Genomic DNA, 15,455 nt, shown 5'->3' with positions numbered 1-15,455 from the left:
CATTAGCCAATTTTTACGAGGTAGATTAATTGATTTGATTGTTTGGTTATTTTTGTTATGTTTCCTTTGCTATGTTATTTCTGATTTTGTTTTATACATTACTATTTAATGTTATTATCAAATCAATACATGTGATTTAAATATTTTTTTAGTAACCCTAACAATCGCATTTATTTATTATGCATCTCAATAATTTCGGATTCTTATTAATTCTGATTGTTTGAATTTGTTTGATTTGTTTCAACCGAGTAACACAAAAAATACTAAAATATATTGTTTGCTTAAAGTTATTTTATTAACTTATTTAGTATGTGAAAATTAAGTATAAATACCATCAACACAAACTCATTTATCTCATTCTTTATCAACACGTTTTATTATGATCATGCTATAACCAAGGTCCTCACCTTAAAACATTTTTCTTTCATCTTTATGTTTTGTAATTTCATAATGCGATCAGTATTGTGCTATGTGCATGCTCGCTTTGGAAAATTTTATTTATCGTCAAATGTTTATTACATTATACGTTTATTATGTATGCGTATGTATAATAATCTAACGAGTCATTGTTTTGCTTTCCTTTTAATTTTCAGATCCATGGATAACATCGTGTGTGTTATATGCGGCGACGTCCGCAAGAGAGAAGCATTGTGGTGTTGTGTAGAATGCAAAGATATGATTTAGATATATTATATGGATGGATTTTAAAAACTTTTACTTTTGGTTTTCCATCTTTGATTATGCATTCAATAATTGTAAGTTTAGTTTCAATGAAAAAGAAGTTGAGTTTAATGAAGGTGATAATGTAATAAAAAAATACTAAAGTAACTCATGTATGTATTTCGTTATTTGTAATAGAGATTCGTATATGATTTATTGAATATATTTAAATAAATCTTCTTTAGTTTTTATATTTTCATGTTACAATATTAATTTGTACGTATCATAATAATTCTTTTATTTTTATCATTTTTTTAATATTTACGTAAAATATTATTAGTTTGTACGTTCATAATAATTTTGTGCTATTAATCTTTTGAATCTTTATGTACATGGCATTAGATTCACCCTTCTTCATTCACTGTAATTCCAATATTATGATATATTAGTAATATTGTGCCTAGATGTATTTGTGACAATATTTGATTTTGTATGTTTTGAAATAGGAATAATTATTTGTGCAAGCATATTAGAATTTAGAAGTAATGCTTTTGCAGAAAAACCAATATTAACTAGAGAAATATACAAACTATATAGCAAAAATTCTACATTGATCAGGGAAGGAAAAACACATTAAAAATAATGTGCGAAATATATAGTAAAATATACATATGTGAAATGGATGTTGTCAAACCAGCGAGGACATTAAGAAATTATCTCTTTCCCTAAAACAAAATGGTTTGATATTCCAATGAAAAGAAATCGACGTACAATATTACAAAATTGATTTTTATGAAGTAGGTCTCGATTAAGGAATTGTTGAGATTGCAAACTGAAATTTGAAGAAGATCTCTATGAGTATGAGTATTAATATTAGTATTAGTATTAGTATTAGTATCAATATTAGTATTAGTATCAATATCAATATCAGTATTAGTATCAGTATTAATATCAATATCAATATTAGTATCAGTTTTAATAACAGTATCAATATCACTATGAGTATGAGTATGAGTATGAGTATGAGTATGAGTATGAGTGTGAGTATGAATATGAATATGAGTATGAGTATGAGTATGAGTATGAGTATGGGTATGACTATGAGTACGAGTATAAGTATGGGTATAAATATCAGTATCAGTATCCGTATCAGTATCAGTATCAATATAAGTATCAGTATAAATCAGTATCAGTATCATTAATAGTATCAATATCACTATCGATATCAATATCACTATCAATATCATTATCAGTATTAGTATTAGTATTAGTATTAGTATTAGTATTAGTATTAGTATTAGTATTAGTATTAGTATTAGTATTAGTATTAGTATTAGTATTAGTATTAGTATTAGTATTAGTATTAGTATTAGTATTAGTATTAGTATTATTATTAGTATTAGTATCAATATTAACATCAATATTAGTATTAGTATGAGCATCAATATTAGTATCACTATCAACATCAGTATTAGTATTAGTATTAGTATTAGTATTAGTATTAGTATTAATGACAGTACTATCAGTATCAATATTAGTATTAGTATTAGTATTAATATCCATATTAATATTAATATTAGTATTAGTTTTAGTATTAGTAGTAGCATTAATATTAGTATTAGTATTAATATTAGTATAAGTATTAGTATTAGTATTAGTATTAATATTAGTATGATATTAGTATTAGTATCAGTGTCAGTATTAGTATCATTATCAATAACAACATCAGTATGAGTATGAGTATGAGTATGAGTATGAGTATCAATATCATTATCAATATATGTATCAATATCGATATCTATATGATTATTGGTATGAGTACTGATATGACTATTTGTTGAGTGTAGATTTTACACTCAATACGTTTACTTTACGTGGATCTTTTGATTAGATTTTATTATATTTGTGATTTAATTGATTGATTTTGTGTTTTATATGTGAAAAACGAGAATTAGGTGTCAATGAAGGAAAAAAGATCAAAAAGAAAGGAAAAAGTTGCAAATAAGGAAACAAATCAAATTGGAAGAAGGAATCTCGCCACAACTTTGACAGTGTCCACGATTTCGAGCATATCTCTCTCATACGAACTCCGAATTAGGTGAATTTGGCGGCATTGGAAAGATAATTTCAAGGGCTACAATTCTTATTTACAAAATATTCCAAAATTCGGACTCCAACATGGCGAAAATCGAAGAACAATTCCTGATGGGGGAAAGTGGCGGAAATTGATTCCTATTAGGTTTCTACTACTTCCTTATCAAGAAAAGCCTATAAAAGCAACATGTCTCTACACCATAAGCACGAAATTTTACACCACAAAACACGAAGAACGAAGATCAACGAAGACTCAAGCATAGTTTTTCTTATTTATTTTATTTATTCTATTTTGCTTATCATAAGAATTACGAGTAGCTAAGTTTTTAATCTAGGATTTTGTTGGAACCCTATGTGGGGATGGTGAACCCGTTTTCTTGAGATTATGCAATTATGATTTTATGATTATTTCTTATACTTGTTATGATTGTTAGTGCATGAACTTGATCAATTTATGTGCTTTATCTGTGATTATTGGGATTGACTCGACAGAGCTATTTTGATAATTAGACGGTAAGTATAGGAACCTTCGAGTAGTTTTCACCGAATGAGTGTGTCAATTGCATGTGGTGTCGTAGACATACAGATATCACCTTAGGTAGCCATTTACGAGACTTGTTAGTTAATGTTTTATTCATAATTTGTTTGCATAGACATATAGTGAACCGTTTATGAATAATAGACTCATAATACACGCGACAGCGGGTTATGAGTAAATTAGTGTCTCGGGTTAATAATCATGAACCATATATTTCATAATTGAGGGGTTTTGGGTGAGCAATTCTTGCATAGGGGGAAGACAAAATCCTAGATCCGTTTTTATATTGATATTATCTCTTGTTTATTTGCTTTCCTAATTAGTTTAATATATTTAGTTGATTAAATTTGACAACCTTGCGTAGGCTGGATAAAAATCATAGTTGTTAGAATTTGGTACTTAGGATTAGGTAATTTGAGTATTCCATGTGGGATCGACATCCGACTCTCACGAGTCCACTTTTACTACTTGTTTGCGATACGTGCACTTGCGTGTTAGGTATTTAGCACCCAACACTATTGGTATGAATATTAATATTAGTATTAGTATTGGTATTAGTATTGGTATTAGTATTAATAATAGTATTAGTATCAGTCGGTATCGGTATCAGTATCAATATGTCTATGTGTATCAGTATGTGTATTAATATTCGTATCAATATTAATATCAGTATCAGTTCAATATTAATATTAGTATCAGTATCAATACCAACATCAATATTATTATCATTATTATTATTATTATTATCATTATTAGTATTCAAATTCATATTAGTCTTGGCGTATTAGCATTAACATTAGCATTAGCATTAGCATTAGTATTAGTATTAGAATTAGTTTTCTTATTAGTATTGGTGTATTAGTTTAAACATTAAATATTCGTATTAGAAGTGGCGTATTATTATTATTATTAATATTAGTGTTGATATTAATAATAGTATTAGACTATTAGTATTAATCATCGTATTAATATTAGGATTCGTATTAATATTAGTATTATTAGTGTTGGTTTTAGTATTAATATTAGTATTGGTATTAGTCAATGTTGTAAAAAGCGGTAATCGGGTCGGAGGCGGTCAAGGACCGATTAACGATTAATTGGTGCGGCGGTGACTAATCGGTGATAAATCGGAAATAAATCAGTTTTTAAAATTTAATATAATATATATTATATATAAATACTTAAAACATAGATAAAAAAATATTTAAACATAGTTATATCTCGATCATGTATATATTTTAATAACATAATAAAAGTTTAATAATAATAAAATCATAATGAATAAATATCCTTATAAAACATAAATAGAAATGCCTTTTTTTTTAATGTACATACATTATTGGCATACATCAATAGTTCTTTAACAATAATAATTAACATAAACAAAATAAAGCATAAACTCATATTTTTTTTATTAAAATCCCAACTTTTATTTTAAATTAAAAAAAAAACCGATTTTTGACCCATTTTTTGCCAATTTTTGCCACCAACGTTTGACCCGCCTTAAAGGTTTGACCGCCTCAAACCGCCTCGGACCGCCTCAAACCGCCTCACAGGCAAAAAACCGATTTTTCAAACTTTTACACTAAAATCGTAAAGGTTTTGGACCGTCTCCGCCTCGGCGACCGATTAATCGGCCGCCTCGGCCGATTTTTAGAACACTGGTATTAGTATTATCAATGTTGGTTTTAGTATTAGTAGTAGTAGTAGTTGTTGTTAGTGTAATATTAGTGTTAATATTAGGGTGGCATAGGCAATTGTACGCCGCAATGTCCAGGTTAAAAGTAGATTTGTTATAAAGATATTTATCAACTCAGAATCGGACGAAATAACTGAAATTACGAGCAATGTTGTGCGCACAAAAGATTTTCAGCGAATATGAAGGTAAATCACAAACAAATATTTTATTGGGCTGAAAAGTTGACCTATTTTTTTCTTTAAATCTAAACGGTACTAAAACACGGCCCAATTTAAAAAAACAAAAAATTCAGAATTATTTTACCAAGTGAATTGAGCTATAGAGAACTTTTTAGCATATAATAGTGTTTTTAAGCATAAAAATCAAATTTAATACCCACGAGTAAAATTAGAATTTATGATTGATTACAAGAGTTGAGTTTGGAATAAATAATCTTCACATTTTAATTTTAATAATTCACATATATCATTCATTCTATTACATATATATTGATTAACATATTTTGGTGCTCATTAGGAGTACTATCTCACTACAATTTTCAATTAATCAATTAAAGCTATGATTATAGTACAAAGGGCTATAAGCTTTTTATTAACATTTTTCATAATTAGTGGTTGTGGTATCGGTCGTGGTTCAACAAAGCTTTGGTCACAAGCATTGATCAGTTTTATGGCCCCAGATGCATGTCTTTTGACTTTACTCTTATTATTTTTTATCGCATATTTCCTTGCTTCTTGGATATGTACCATGACATTTCCATATCCCATGTAACACCTTAAAAACAGATCTTTTTGTCGGGTAGGACGGCCAGGATACCACGATCTACTCGTAATACTTATTGCTTCTCTGGTACAAGACTCGGCCAAAGTAATTGGTATTACGGCTATGGTTGAAAGTGTTGTCTTGTCAAGAGGATGCCCAATTTGGTTTTTCAAGACATCCATACATAGGGTTGGATCCAATGATTTCGAGCAAATGTTGTTGATGAATTCATTTGTTATTACTTTTGTGTTTGGTTTCGCTGCGTATGTGAGTGTGTCATTGTTTATTGAAGACGATAATAGTAGTATGGAGGAGATTATCAAGAATAAAGTACTGATAGTGTGAAGAAGTACTCTCATGTTTATGAATTATGATGTTTCTTTTTTACTTGTGTTTGATGATATAATCACTAGCGTACAACTTATGTGGTTTAAATATGTATTTGTTTTTATATTTCAACTTTCCATTTTTATTTGAAGTTAAGAAACAATTAATTTTACTATCTATAAATAATATATAGGCAAATGGTAAAAATGGACATGACAGGGGACTACTTAATGCACATTGGTCCACAAATAAAACAATCTTTCAAAAAAACTCATCCCCATGTCTTTAGTTTAAAATTCCCTTCATAGTATATTTTTTATCCATTTGGGATAACTTTGGTATATATAAAAGGGTTTTCCTTATTTGCAAATACGTTTGAATGAGCTGTAAATATTTAAAAAACAAAAAAGTTGGATGTCTATTTTTTTATTAAGTGCCCTTGTCATTGGTTTTTTTGCCGTTAACCCATAATATATTTGCTATAAAGGCTTCATTTATTTTTAAGGTAGGGTTTAATTAATTTATTCACTATATATCAGTGTTCTAAATATCGGTCGTGACGGTCGATATATCTGCCGCCATATCGGTATCGATTATAAACCTTTACGATTTTGTTGAGGCGGTTTGGAATATCGGTTTTTTACGGCGAGGCGGTTTGCGGCGGTTTTTTGGCGGGTCAAACCGATATATCGGTCAACAAATCGGTTTTTTTTTTTTTTTTTTAAATTAAAATTAAAATGAAAATATGTTTTGATTTTTTGTTTTTCTCCAATTCTTTCAACTTCTAAAACCAAACCATGTACTACCCCGCAATTTATGCTTTGTTGTGTTTATATTAATTGTTGATGCGAAAAACTTGCATGGTATTTGTATTTCGTAAGAATCTTTTATTATATTATGATCTTATTGTTTTTAATTTTTTTGTTATTTATTGAGTAATTAGAATTATATAATAACATATGAATGATAGGATAGAATTAGGTTTAAATATTCTTTTATATATATTTTGAGTATTTACAAATAATATTTAGAAATATATTACACTAAATTTAAAAACCGATATATTTCCGATTTATCTCCGATAAATCACCGCCGCGCCGATTTATCGTGTGGCGGTCCCTAACCGCCACGTACCCGATAACCGCCTTTTAGAACCTTGCTATATATACACATATGAATGGGCAAATGGCAAAAAAGCCCATCACATGGGACTTAAATGCATTTTGGTCCACAAAAAAAAAAGTCTCTTAATTAAGCTCATCCCCATGTTTTTAGTCTAAAATACCATCAATAATATAATTTTATCAATTCCACCCATTATACTCTAACTTCCTTAATATTACACATTAACCCCGAATTTAAACAAATATATCACATTAACCCCCAAAACTTTTTTTGTCAGAAAATAATTTTTTGTCAGAAAATAATTTTTTTTTCCAGCCAGATTCCGGCGTTGACTTTTTTTTTCTTTTTTTTTTTGAATTTTTTTTCTTAGAAAAAAATATTTTAATTAATATTATTGTCTTGGCTGCTAAATTACTGTCTTAGACAGTAATATTACTATTTGGGACAGTAATATTATGAATATTATTTTTCCGAACAGTAATATTACTAATATTATTGTCTAAGACAGTTAAATTACTGTTGGAGACAGTAATTTAACATCCAAGGCAATAATATTAATTAAAATAAATTTTTTTAAGGAAAAAAAAAGTCAATTAACAGTTAAATTACTGTCCCCGACAGTTAAATAACTGCCGGAGACAGTAATTTTGCAACAAATACAGTAATATTAATTAAAAATATTTTTTTTAAGAATAAAAAAGTCAATTAACAGTTAAATTACTGTCTCCGACAGTTAAATAACTGCTGGAGACAGTAAATTTAGCAACGAATATAGAAATATTAATTAAAATATTTTTGAATAAAAAAAAAAAAAAGTCAGTTAAAAGTTAAATTACTGTCTGCGACAGTTAAATAACTATCGGAGATAGTAATTTAGCGGCCAAGACAGTAATATTAATTAAAATATTTTTTGTAAGAAAAAACAAAATTATTAAAAAAAAAAAAAAAAAAGTCAACGCTGGAGATCCGGCGGTCAACGGCAGTTGACCGGCCGGAAAAATATTTCAGGAAAAAAAAAATTTAAAAAAGAAAAAAAATAATAAAATAAAAAAGAAAAGTCAACGGCGGGCTCCGGCGGGTTCTGGCGGTCAACGGCGGCGACCGGCGGTCTCCGGTGGTGGCGGGTCAAAATTGGGGTCAAAATTAAAATTAAGGTTAAAGCTATGATTATACTACAAAGGGCTATAAGCTTTTTATTAACATTTTTCATAATTAGTGGTTGTGGTACCGGTCGTGGTTCAACAAAGCCCTGGTCACAAGCATTGATCAATTTTATGGCCCCAGATGCATGTCTTTTGATCAATTAACAGTTAAATTACTGTCTCCGACAGTTATATAACTGCTGGAGACAGTAATTTAGCAACGTATACAGTAATATTAACTAAAAATATTTTTTTAAGAATAAAAAAGTCAATTAACATTTAAATTACTGTCTCCGATAGTTAAATAACTACTAGAGACAGTAATTTAGCAACGAATACAGTAATATTAATTAAGAATATTTTTTTAAGAATAAAAAAGTCAATTTACAGTTAAACTATTGTCTCCGACAGTTAAATAACTGCTAGTGACAGTAATTTAGCAACAAATACAGTAATATTAATTAAAATATTTTTGAAGAAAAAAAAAATCAATTAACAGTTAAATAACTTTCTCCGACAGTTATTTAACTGTCGGAGACAGTAATTTAGCAGCCAAGACAATTATATTAATTAAAATATTTTTTTTAATAAAAAACAAAATTATAAAAATAAAAAAAATAAAAATAAAAATAAAAAGTCAACGCCGGAGACCTGGGGCAAATTCAGGGAAAAAAAACGTTTTTCACAAAAAAAAAAAAAGTCAACGGCGTTCTCCGGTGGTGGCGGGACAAAATTGGGGTCAAAATTGAAATTATGGTTAAAATTGGTTAATTGATGAAATTGGGGTGGGGTGTAAATCATGAAGTTGGAGTTGAATTGGGTTTCAATGAATTGAGGGTAATTTTGGTCTATATAAAATGATTTTTCTTATTTGCAAATAAGTTTGAATGAGCTGGATTTATTTGAAAGACAAAAAAGTTGGATGTTCCTCTTTTAATTAAGTGCCCTTGTCATGGGCCTTTTTGTGATTTACCCTAAAAAAAATATTTTAATTAATATTACTGTCTTGGCTGATAAATTATTGGCTCAGACAATAATATTTGGGACGGTAATATTATGAATATTATTTTCACGAACAGTAATATTAGTGTCCCATACCCGTAATATTATTGTCTTATGCAATAATATTAATGTTTTGGATAATAATAATATTAGTAATATTACTGTTCGGGAAAATAATATTCATAATATTACTGTCTCAGGCAGTTGAATTACTGTTGGTAGCAGCCAAGACAATAATATTAATTAAAATAGTCATTTTTTGAATAAAAAACAAAATTAAAAGAAATAAAAAGAAGTCAATTAACAATTAAATTACTGTCTCCGACAGTTAAATAATTGCTGGAGACAGTAATTTAGCAGCAAAAACAGTAATATTAATTAAAATATTTGTTTAAGAAAAAAAAGTCAATTAACAGTTAAATTATTGTCTCTCAGACAGTTAAATAACTGCTGGAGACACTAATTTAGTAGTCAAGACAGTAATATTAATTAAAATATTTTTTATAAGAAAAAAAAGTCAATTAACAGTTAAATAACCGTTGAAGACAGTAATTTAGCAGCCAAGAAAGTAATATTAATTAAAATATTTTTTTAAGAAAAAAAAGTCAATTAACAGTTAAATTACTGTCTTCGACAGTTAAATAACCGTTGGATACAATAATTTAACAACAAAGACATAATAATTACAATATTTTGTAAGAAAAAAAAAAGTTAATTAACTGTTAAATTGTTGTATGCGATAGTTAAATAATTGTTGGAGACAGTAATTTAGCAGCAAAGATAGTAATATTAATTAAAAATATTTTTTTTAAGAAAAAAAAAATAACTTCGGACACCGGTGGTCAACGACGGCTTACCGGCGGTCTCCTGTTGTGGTAGGTCAAAATTGAAATTATGATCAAAATTGGTTAATTGATGAAATTGAGCTAAATTGTGATGTAAATCGTAAAATTGGAGCTAATTGAATTTCAATAAATTAGGAATAATTTCAATAATTTGCAAATACGTTTGAATGAGCTATAAATATTTAAAAAACAAAAAAATTGAATATCTATTTTTTAATTAGTGCCGCTATTTTGTTGTTAGCCCATAATATATTTGCTATAAAGGCTTATATATATATATATATATATATATATATATATATATATATATATATATATTAATAATTCTATTTTTTCAAATTTGAATTAAACAGTCGGGGTTCGTGGGAGCCGTTTGGGCCCTTAGGTTTGTTGGCATGACTCATGAGTTAGCACATAAGGCCTGGCCCATCGAACCAAAATTTCAAATATAATAATAAACGAATAATAACGAATAAAATTGAAATGAGAACGAAATCGAACATTGCGAAAAGAAAATTTGCCAATAAAAAGTATATGATGGGCTTTTTCGGTTTGTAAATAGGATAAATACAAGGATCCCAATGCAATAAAACCACTAGTAAAGATTGTGGATAATAATTAAAGTCTTTTTCTGCAATAAAAATAACATTAGACGTGATTCCAAACAAAATAAAAGTAAATAAATAAGACACAATTTCATTTGAAGGAGTATATTATTGCTTTCATAAAGAAGCCAAACATGGCTTAAAACGTTGAACCTATTTATTTATCTAAGAATTAAAACTTTGAACTAAAATATGAAAAGATAACACAAGTAGATGAAAGTGGAACTTACTATATAGCACAAGTTGCTATTGCAAAACACTATTATGATTATTTTTGTCTCCACAAATTGAAGGATATGAAAAAAAAATTGCACAGTTCAATTTCTATAAATTAATAGGTCAGAACTAACAAATTCTATTAATTTTAGCAAAATATTAAATTATTGAATTAATTATTCAGTATGTTAACATCAAAATGGGATTGGGAGAAATTATTATTTAAGCAAACTTATTAATTTATCAAGTATTAATTTATATTTTGTTACGTTTTTAAATCTTTTCTTTTATTAAAAACAAAAAAGAATTATTAATATTTTTTCACGGTTCTAACAATCCCAAAATCATACTAGTGGGACCAATAATAATAAACGAATTATAACTATATTTGAGTAGTTATAATAAGCACTACTTTTTCAAATATAATAATTTAATTTAACAAAATTAACGAATAATAAAAACATATAAATATCTATAATAATTAGATTGACTTTGGTCTACAAAACCTGCACATTTTAATTTTTGCTCTCGTTCTTTTATACGGCGGATATTTACAAGCTCATTTTTTTATCAGTTCAAGACCTCCAATATAAAAATACCAATTTACTTTTAATGAAATTCAAAATCAAATAAAAAATACAAAATATTAAAAAAATAAAAAAATCGGCATTACAACGCCGATTTTTACTTGTAAAGTCGACGTTGTGTCGCCATTTTTGTTAATAAAAATCGGCATTACGACGCCGATTTTCATGTACAAAATCGGTCTGAGTAAACCGATTTGGAAAACCAACAAAAACACACAAAAACAATTAATTTCAATCTCATTTGTTTTCCAAAATCGACTAAAGCATTGCAACCCAACAAGAAATAAACATAGATTAATATTCATTCATGCATATTTATGAAGAATCGATTAATGTTTTAGAATTTATAAACAAAAGTTTAGTAAAACGAATTTACTTGTTGGTGGTGGGGCGATGGATGCGTCGCTGGTCGTCGTTGGGGCGGTGGAAGCCTCGTTGGTCGGCGTTGCGGCGATCTGGCAGGCAGTTGTGAGTCTTTTGTTTCTTTTTATTTTTGTTTTTAAATTTTTTGGTCTTGAACAAATTAAAAATAGAGTTTGTATGTATTTGGGTATTATTTGTGGATAAGGCTATATTCATCCTCTTTGGTCTTGATGTAATAAGATTAGATTAATTTACGAGTTTGAACTAATAAACCGCTTTATGTGGGTTTGAACTAATAAAAAAATAGGCTTGCATACATCCGGCCCCTTTTTTTAATTACAAGCTTAATCCTAATTCCAATAGAGGCTTTGTGTATGATTAATTCCAATATGAACAATTTTGATCATTTTATCCCGAATCAAGTGCCATTTTTGAAGCTGAAATATTAAATGTCATTTCAATTTTATTAACACCATTCAATATCATTGAACTTAACTTATAATCATCAACTTTTTAATTTTAAATATTTTTTTGCAAACACTAATGGACAAATTTGAATATCAAATACAGATAATAAAAATACAAGATTAGAGCTAAAAGCGTTATTATTGAATAGATTAAAGGAAGTAATCAAAGTAGTAAGTGCAATGTATCAAGTGCTTTTCCAAAATCGGATCTTTTCATTTATTTATTCAATAATTTATACTCCATTCACACACACACACACACACACACACACACACACAAATCTTTAATCAAAAATTGGAAGCCGACAATTGGAGTATGTGGGCTGCTAATGTTTTGCAGAAAAACACACACACACACACTAAATTCCTTCTGATTTGCGCAGTTGATTTATTAATTTAAATCAAGAAATATTCAGATTACCTGTGTCGTTTTTCTATTTCATCTCTTTTCACATATGGGTTTATACAGTTGATAATATATATTATATTTTTCACATTTACTTCCATTCATACAGGTGAAAAAGATTGTATTTTTATTCTTCTTTTGGGTAAATAAGAAAAAAATTGAGGCAAAATGGAGAGCAATTCGAGGAGGGTTAGCAAATTCAAGAAAATCTGTGTATTCTGTGGAAGCCACCCTGGCCACAGAAAAGTCTTCAGCGATGCTGCTATTCATTTGGGAAATGAACTGGTTTGTTTTTATTTATTTATTTTTTTTTTCATTTTTCTTGATAATAAAAAGTCAATCTTTGAATTTATCAAAAAAAAAAGTCAATCTTTGATTGAAATATTGAATTTTGGTTTATTTCAAGGATTGACCTGATTTATATATACTTTGTCTGAAGATTTTGTGGGTTGAGATTGGTTTGTTGTGTTGGTTTTTTATTATTTTTTATGGTAAAAATTGTGATGATTATTGTAGGTGAATAGGAAGATAGACTTAGTTTATGGAGGTGGAAGTGTTGGGCTAATGGGATTAATTTCCCAGAGAGTTTATGATGGTGGTTGCCATGTTCTTGGGTAAGAAAATTCGATCGAAAAATAAAATATTCGATGTTTTCGATAATATCCTATTCGTTAATTTCGATTCCTTTTGTTTTCACATGCAGAGTAATTCCCAAAGCTCTTGTTCCCATTGAGGTATATATGTGAAATTTAATTGATACCTAATAGGATTTGAGTAATGCTAGTTCCAAATAATGGGATTTGTTTCGTTTTTTTCGAAAAGAAAAAAAAAATGATATTATTTATGATTTCAATCGGCAGATATCCGGTGAACCCGTTGGAGAAGTGAAGGTCGTTTCTGATATGCATGAGCGTAAAGCTGAAATGGCTCGTGTGGCCGAGGCGTTTATTGCACTTCCTGGTAAAGAATAAAATAAAAATGTGTTCTTGATGAGTTTGTATAATTCTTGTACTAATTTATATAGCTTTGTTGTATCTATATTTTTCGATTTTTTTTCAGGAGGATATGGAACTATGGAAGAGTTGTTAGAGATGATAACTTGGGCGCAATTAGGAATCCACAAAAAACCGGTGATGCATCTGTCCTTTTTTTTTTAAGGTTGTAAGAAGTTTTGTTATTTTTGTTTTGTTTTTTTGGATATTTAACGATTAATATCGATAGGTTGGTTTGCTCAATATCGACGGGTATTACGACTCTTTGCTCACATTATTCGATAAGGGTGTCGAAGAAGGCTTCATAAAGCCAAGTGCTAGGCACATTGTTCTTTCAGCTCCTACTGCGAACGAGCTTTTAACCAAAATGGAGGTAATTTATCGAATTATTAATTCCGAGTGCGATTAAAATGTATGTTCTTTTTCTTTCGTATTTTGGGAGTTTGTTATGCTATAATTTGGCTGAATAGGGTTTTTGAAAATTTTCTAATCGATCTATATTACATATGTTGCTTTCGAGTTTCGCCGAAGTTTAAGGTTGTCCAAATAGTAGTAGTACTAATACGAGGTTTCTTCAAATGCAATTAATATAAGACCGTAACACCATCGAAGCTTTCTTGAAATGCAGTTGACAAGACATTATTCCACCTAGTTAATCCTCCGAGGAAGTGAAAAAAACGGCAACTAATTTTCTTGATATTTTAAATTATGCAGGAATACGCGCCGTTTGATGATAATGTAGCCCCGCACGAAAGCTGGCAGATGGAGCAACTAGGTACTTATCCAACCGAACGAAAGACATGATGGGATTTTTTATTTTTTTTTTGAATTTTTTATTTCGTGGTAGGCCGTTTCATCAGATAGATTATTCGATGCGATTAATTCCGATTGCTAAGTGTGTTGATTGAGGCTGTTACATTGTGATTTTGAATTCTTCTTTTGCATGACTACACCACTATTTTCGAGTGATTACATACAGTTTGTCGATTTACTCTCCCTCGTTTATTCAAGTTAAAAAAAAAAAAAAAAAAAAAAAAAAAAAAAAAAAAAAATTGGATGACGATTTTCGATCCGAAAAATACGTAAAATGCCTCGGTACGGTGAAGGGGCCCTCCCATTGTACCTTACAACAACCTTTCTTTTGGTGAAAGGTCAAAAAAAAAGAGTTAGAATTGTGGAAAGTTTGAAGGGGTCCACCCATATATAGGTAGAGTTGTTAAATGGAAAGAAACAGAAATTTGTAATTAACATTAAAAACGTGTTTGGAATATTTCTGACAATTGTTTTTTAACAGAGGCGCATTTGAAAGAAGCGGCATATCGTACATTCCTTCTTTTGTGCAAACAAAAGGGTAATAACACAAACATCTGTCAAACATTAAATAGAGACAATTCAAATAAGTTTTCGATGTGACAGAGACAGATATTTTAGCATCTTTCATGTGCTTCTTCAAGTACTTTCAAAGAGCATGAAAGAGTGACACGACGTAATTAGTTTGCTGTCATAATTTTCTAGGTCGAGCTTATCAAGAGTAGTTCTTTTTTGCTGGACTCGCTAGTATGTGGTACGTGCGTAGTGCGAATAAATTATTTGAACCGCGAACCTCTGCGCAATAAGACAAGTTT

The 15,455-nt window shown here is 28.9% G+C and overlaps 1 protein-coding gene across 1 annotated transcript; it reads left to right on the top strand.

The window, feature by feature from the left end:
• Positions 1–12,593: 12,593 nt before the first annotated feature.
• LOG8 (Putative lysine decarboxylase family protein) lies at positions 12,594–14,821 on the top strand. The gene is made up of 7 exons (XM_012991817.2): positions 12,594–13,123; positions 13,355–13,452; positions 13,542–13,572; positions 13,699–13,798; positions 13,898–13,968; positions 14,060–14,203; positions 14,545–14,821. The coding sequence occupies exons 1-7, from the start codon at positions 13,007–13,009 to the stop codon at positions 14,632–14,634; spliced, it is 651 nt and encodes a 216-aa protein (XP_012847271.2). The 5' UTR covers positions 12,594–13,006; the 3' UTR covers positions 14,635–14,821.
• Positions 14,822–15,455: the final 634 nt, after the last annotated feature.

The sequence above is a fragment of the Erythranthe guttata genome, chromosome 5, assembly GCF_056151865.1.
Source record: "Erythranthe guttata isolate IM_541 chromosome 5, IM_541, whole genome shotgun sequence".
In the NCBI taxonomy this organism is placed as follows: Eukaryota; Viridiplantae; Streptophyta; class Magnoliopsida; order Lamiales; family Phrymaceae; genus Erythranthe; species Erythranthe guttata.
Note: the sequence above shows the minus strand (reverse complement) of the source record. Positions and strands in the feature narration are given on the sequence as shown.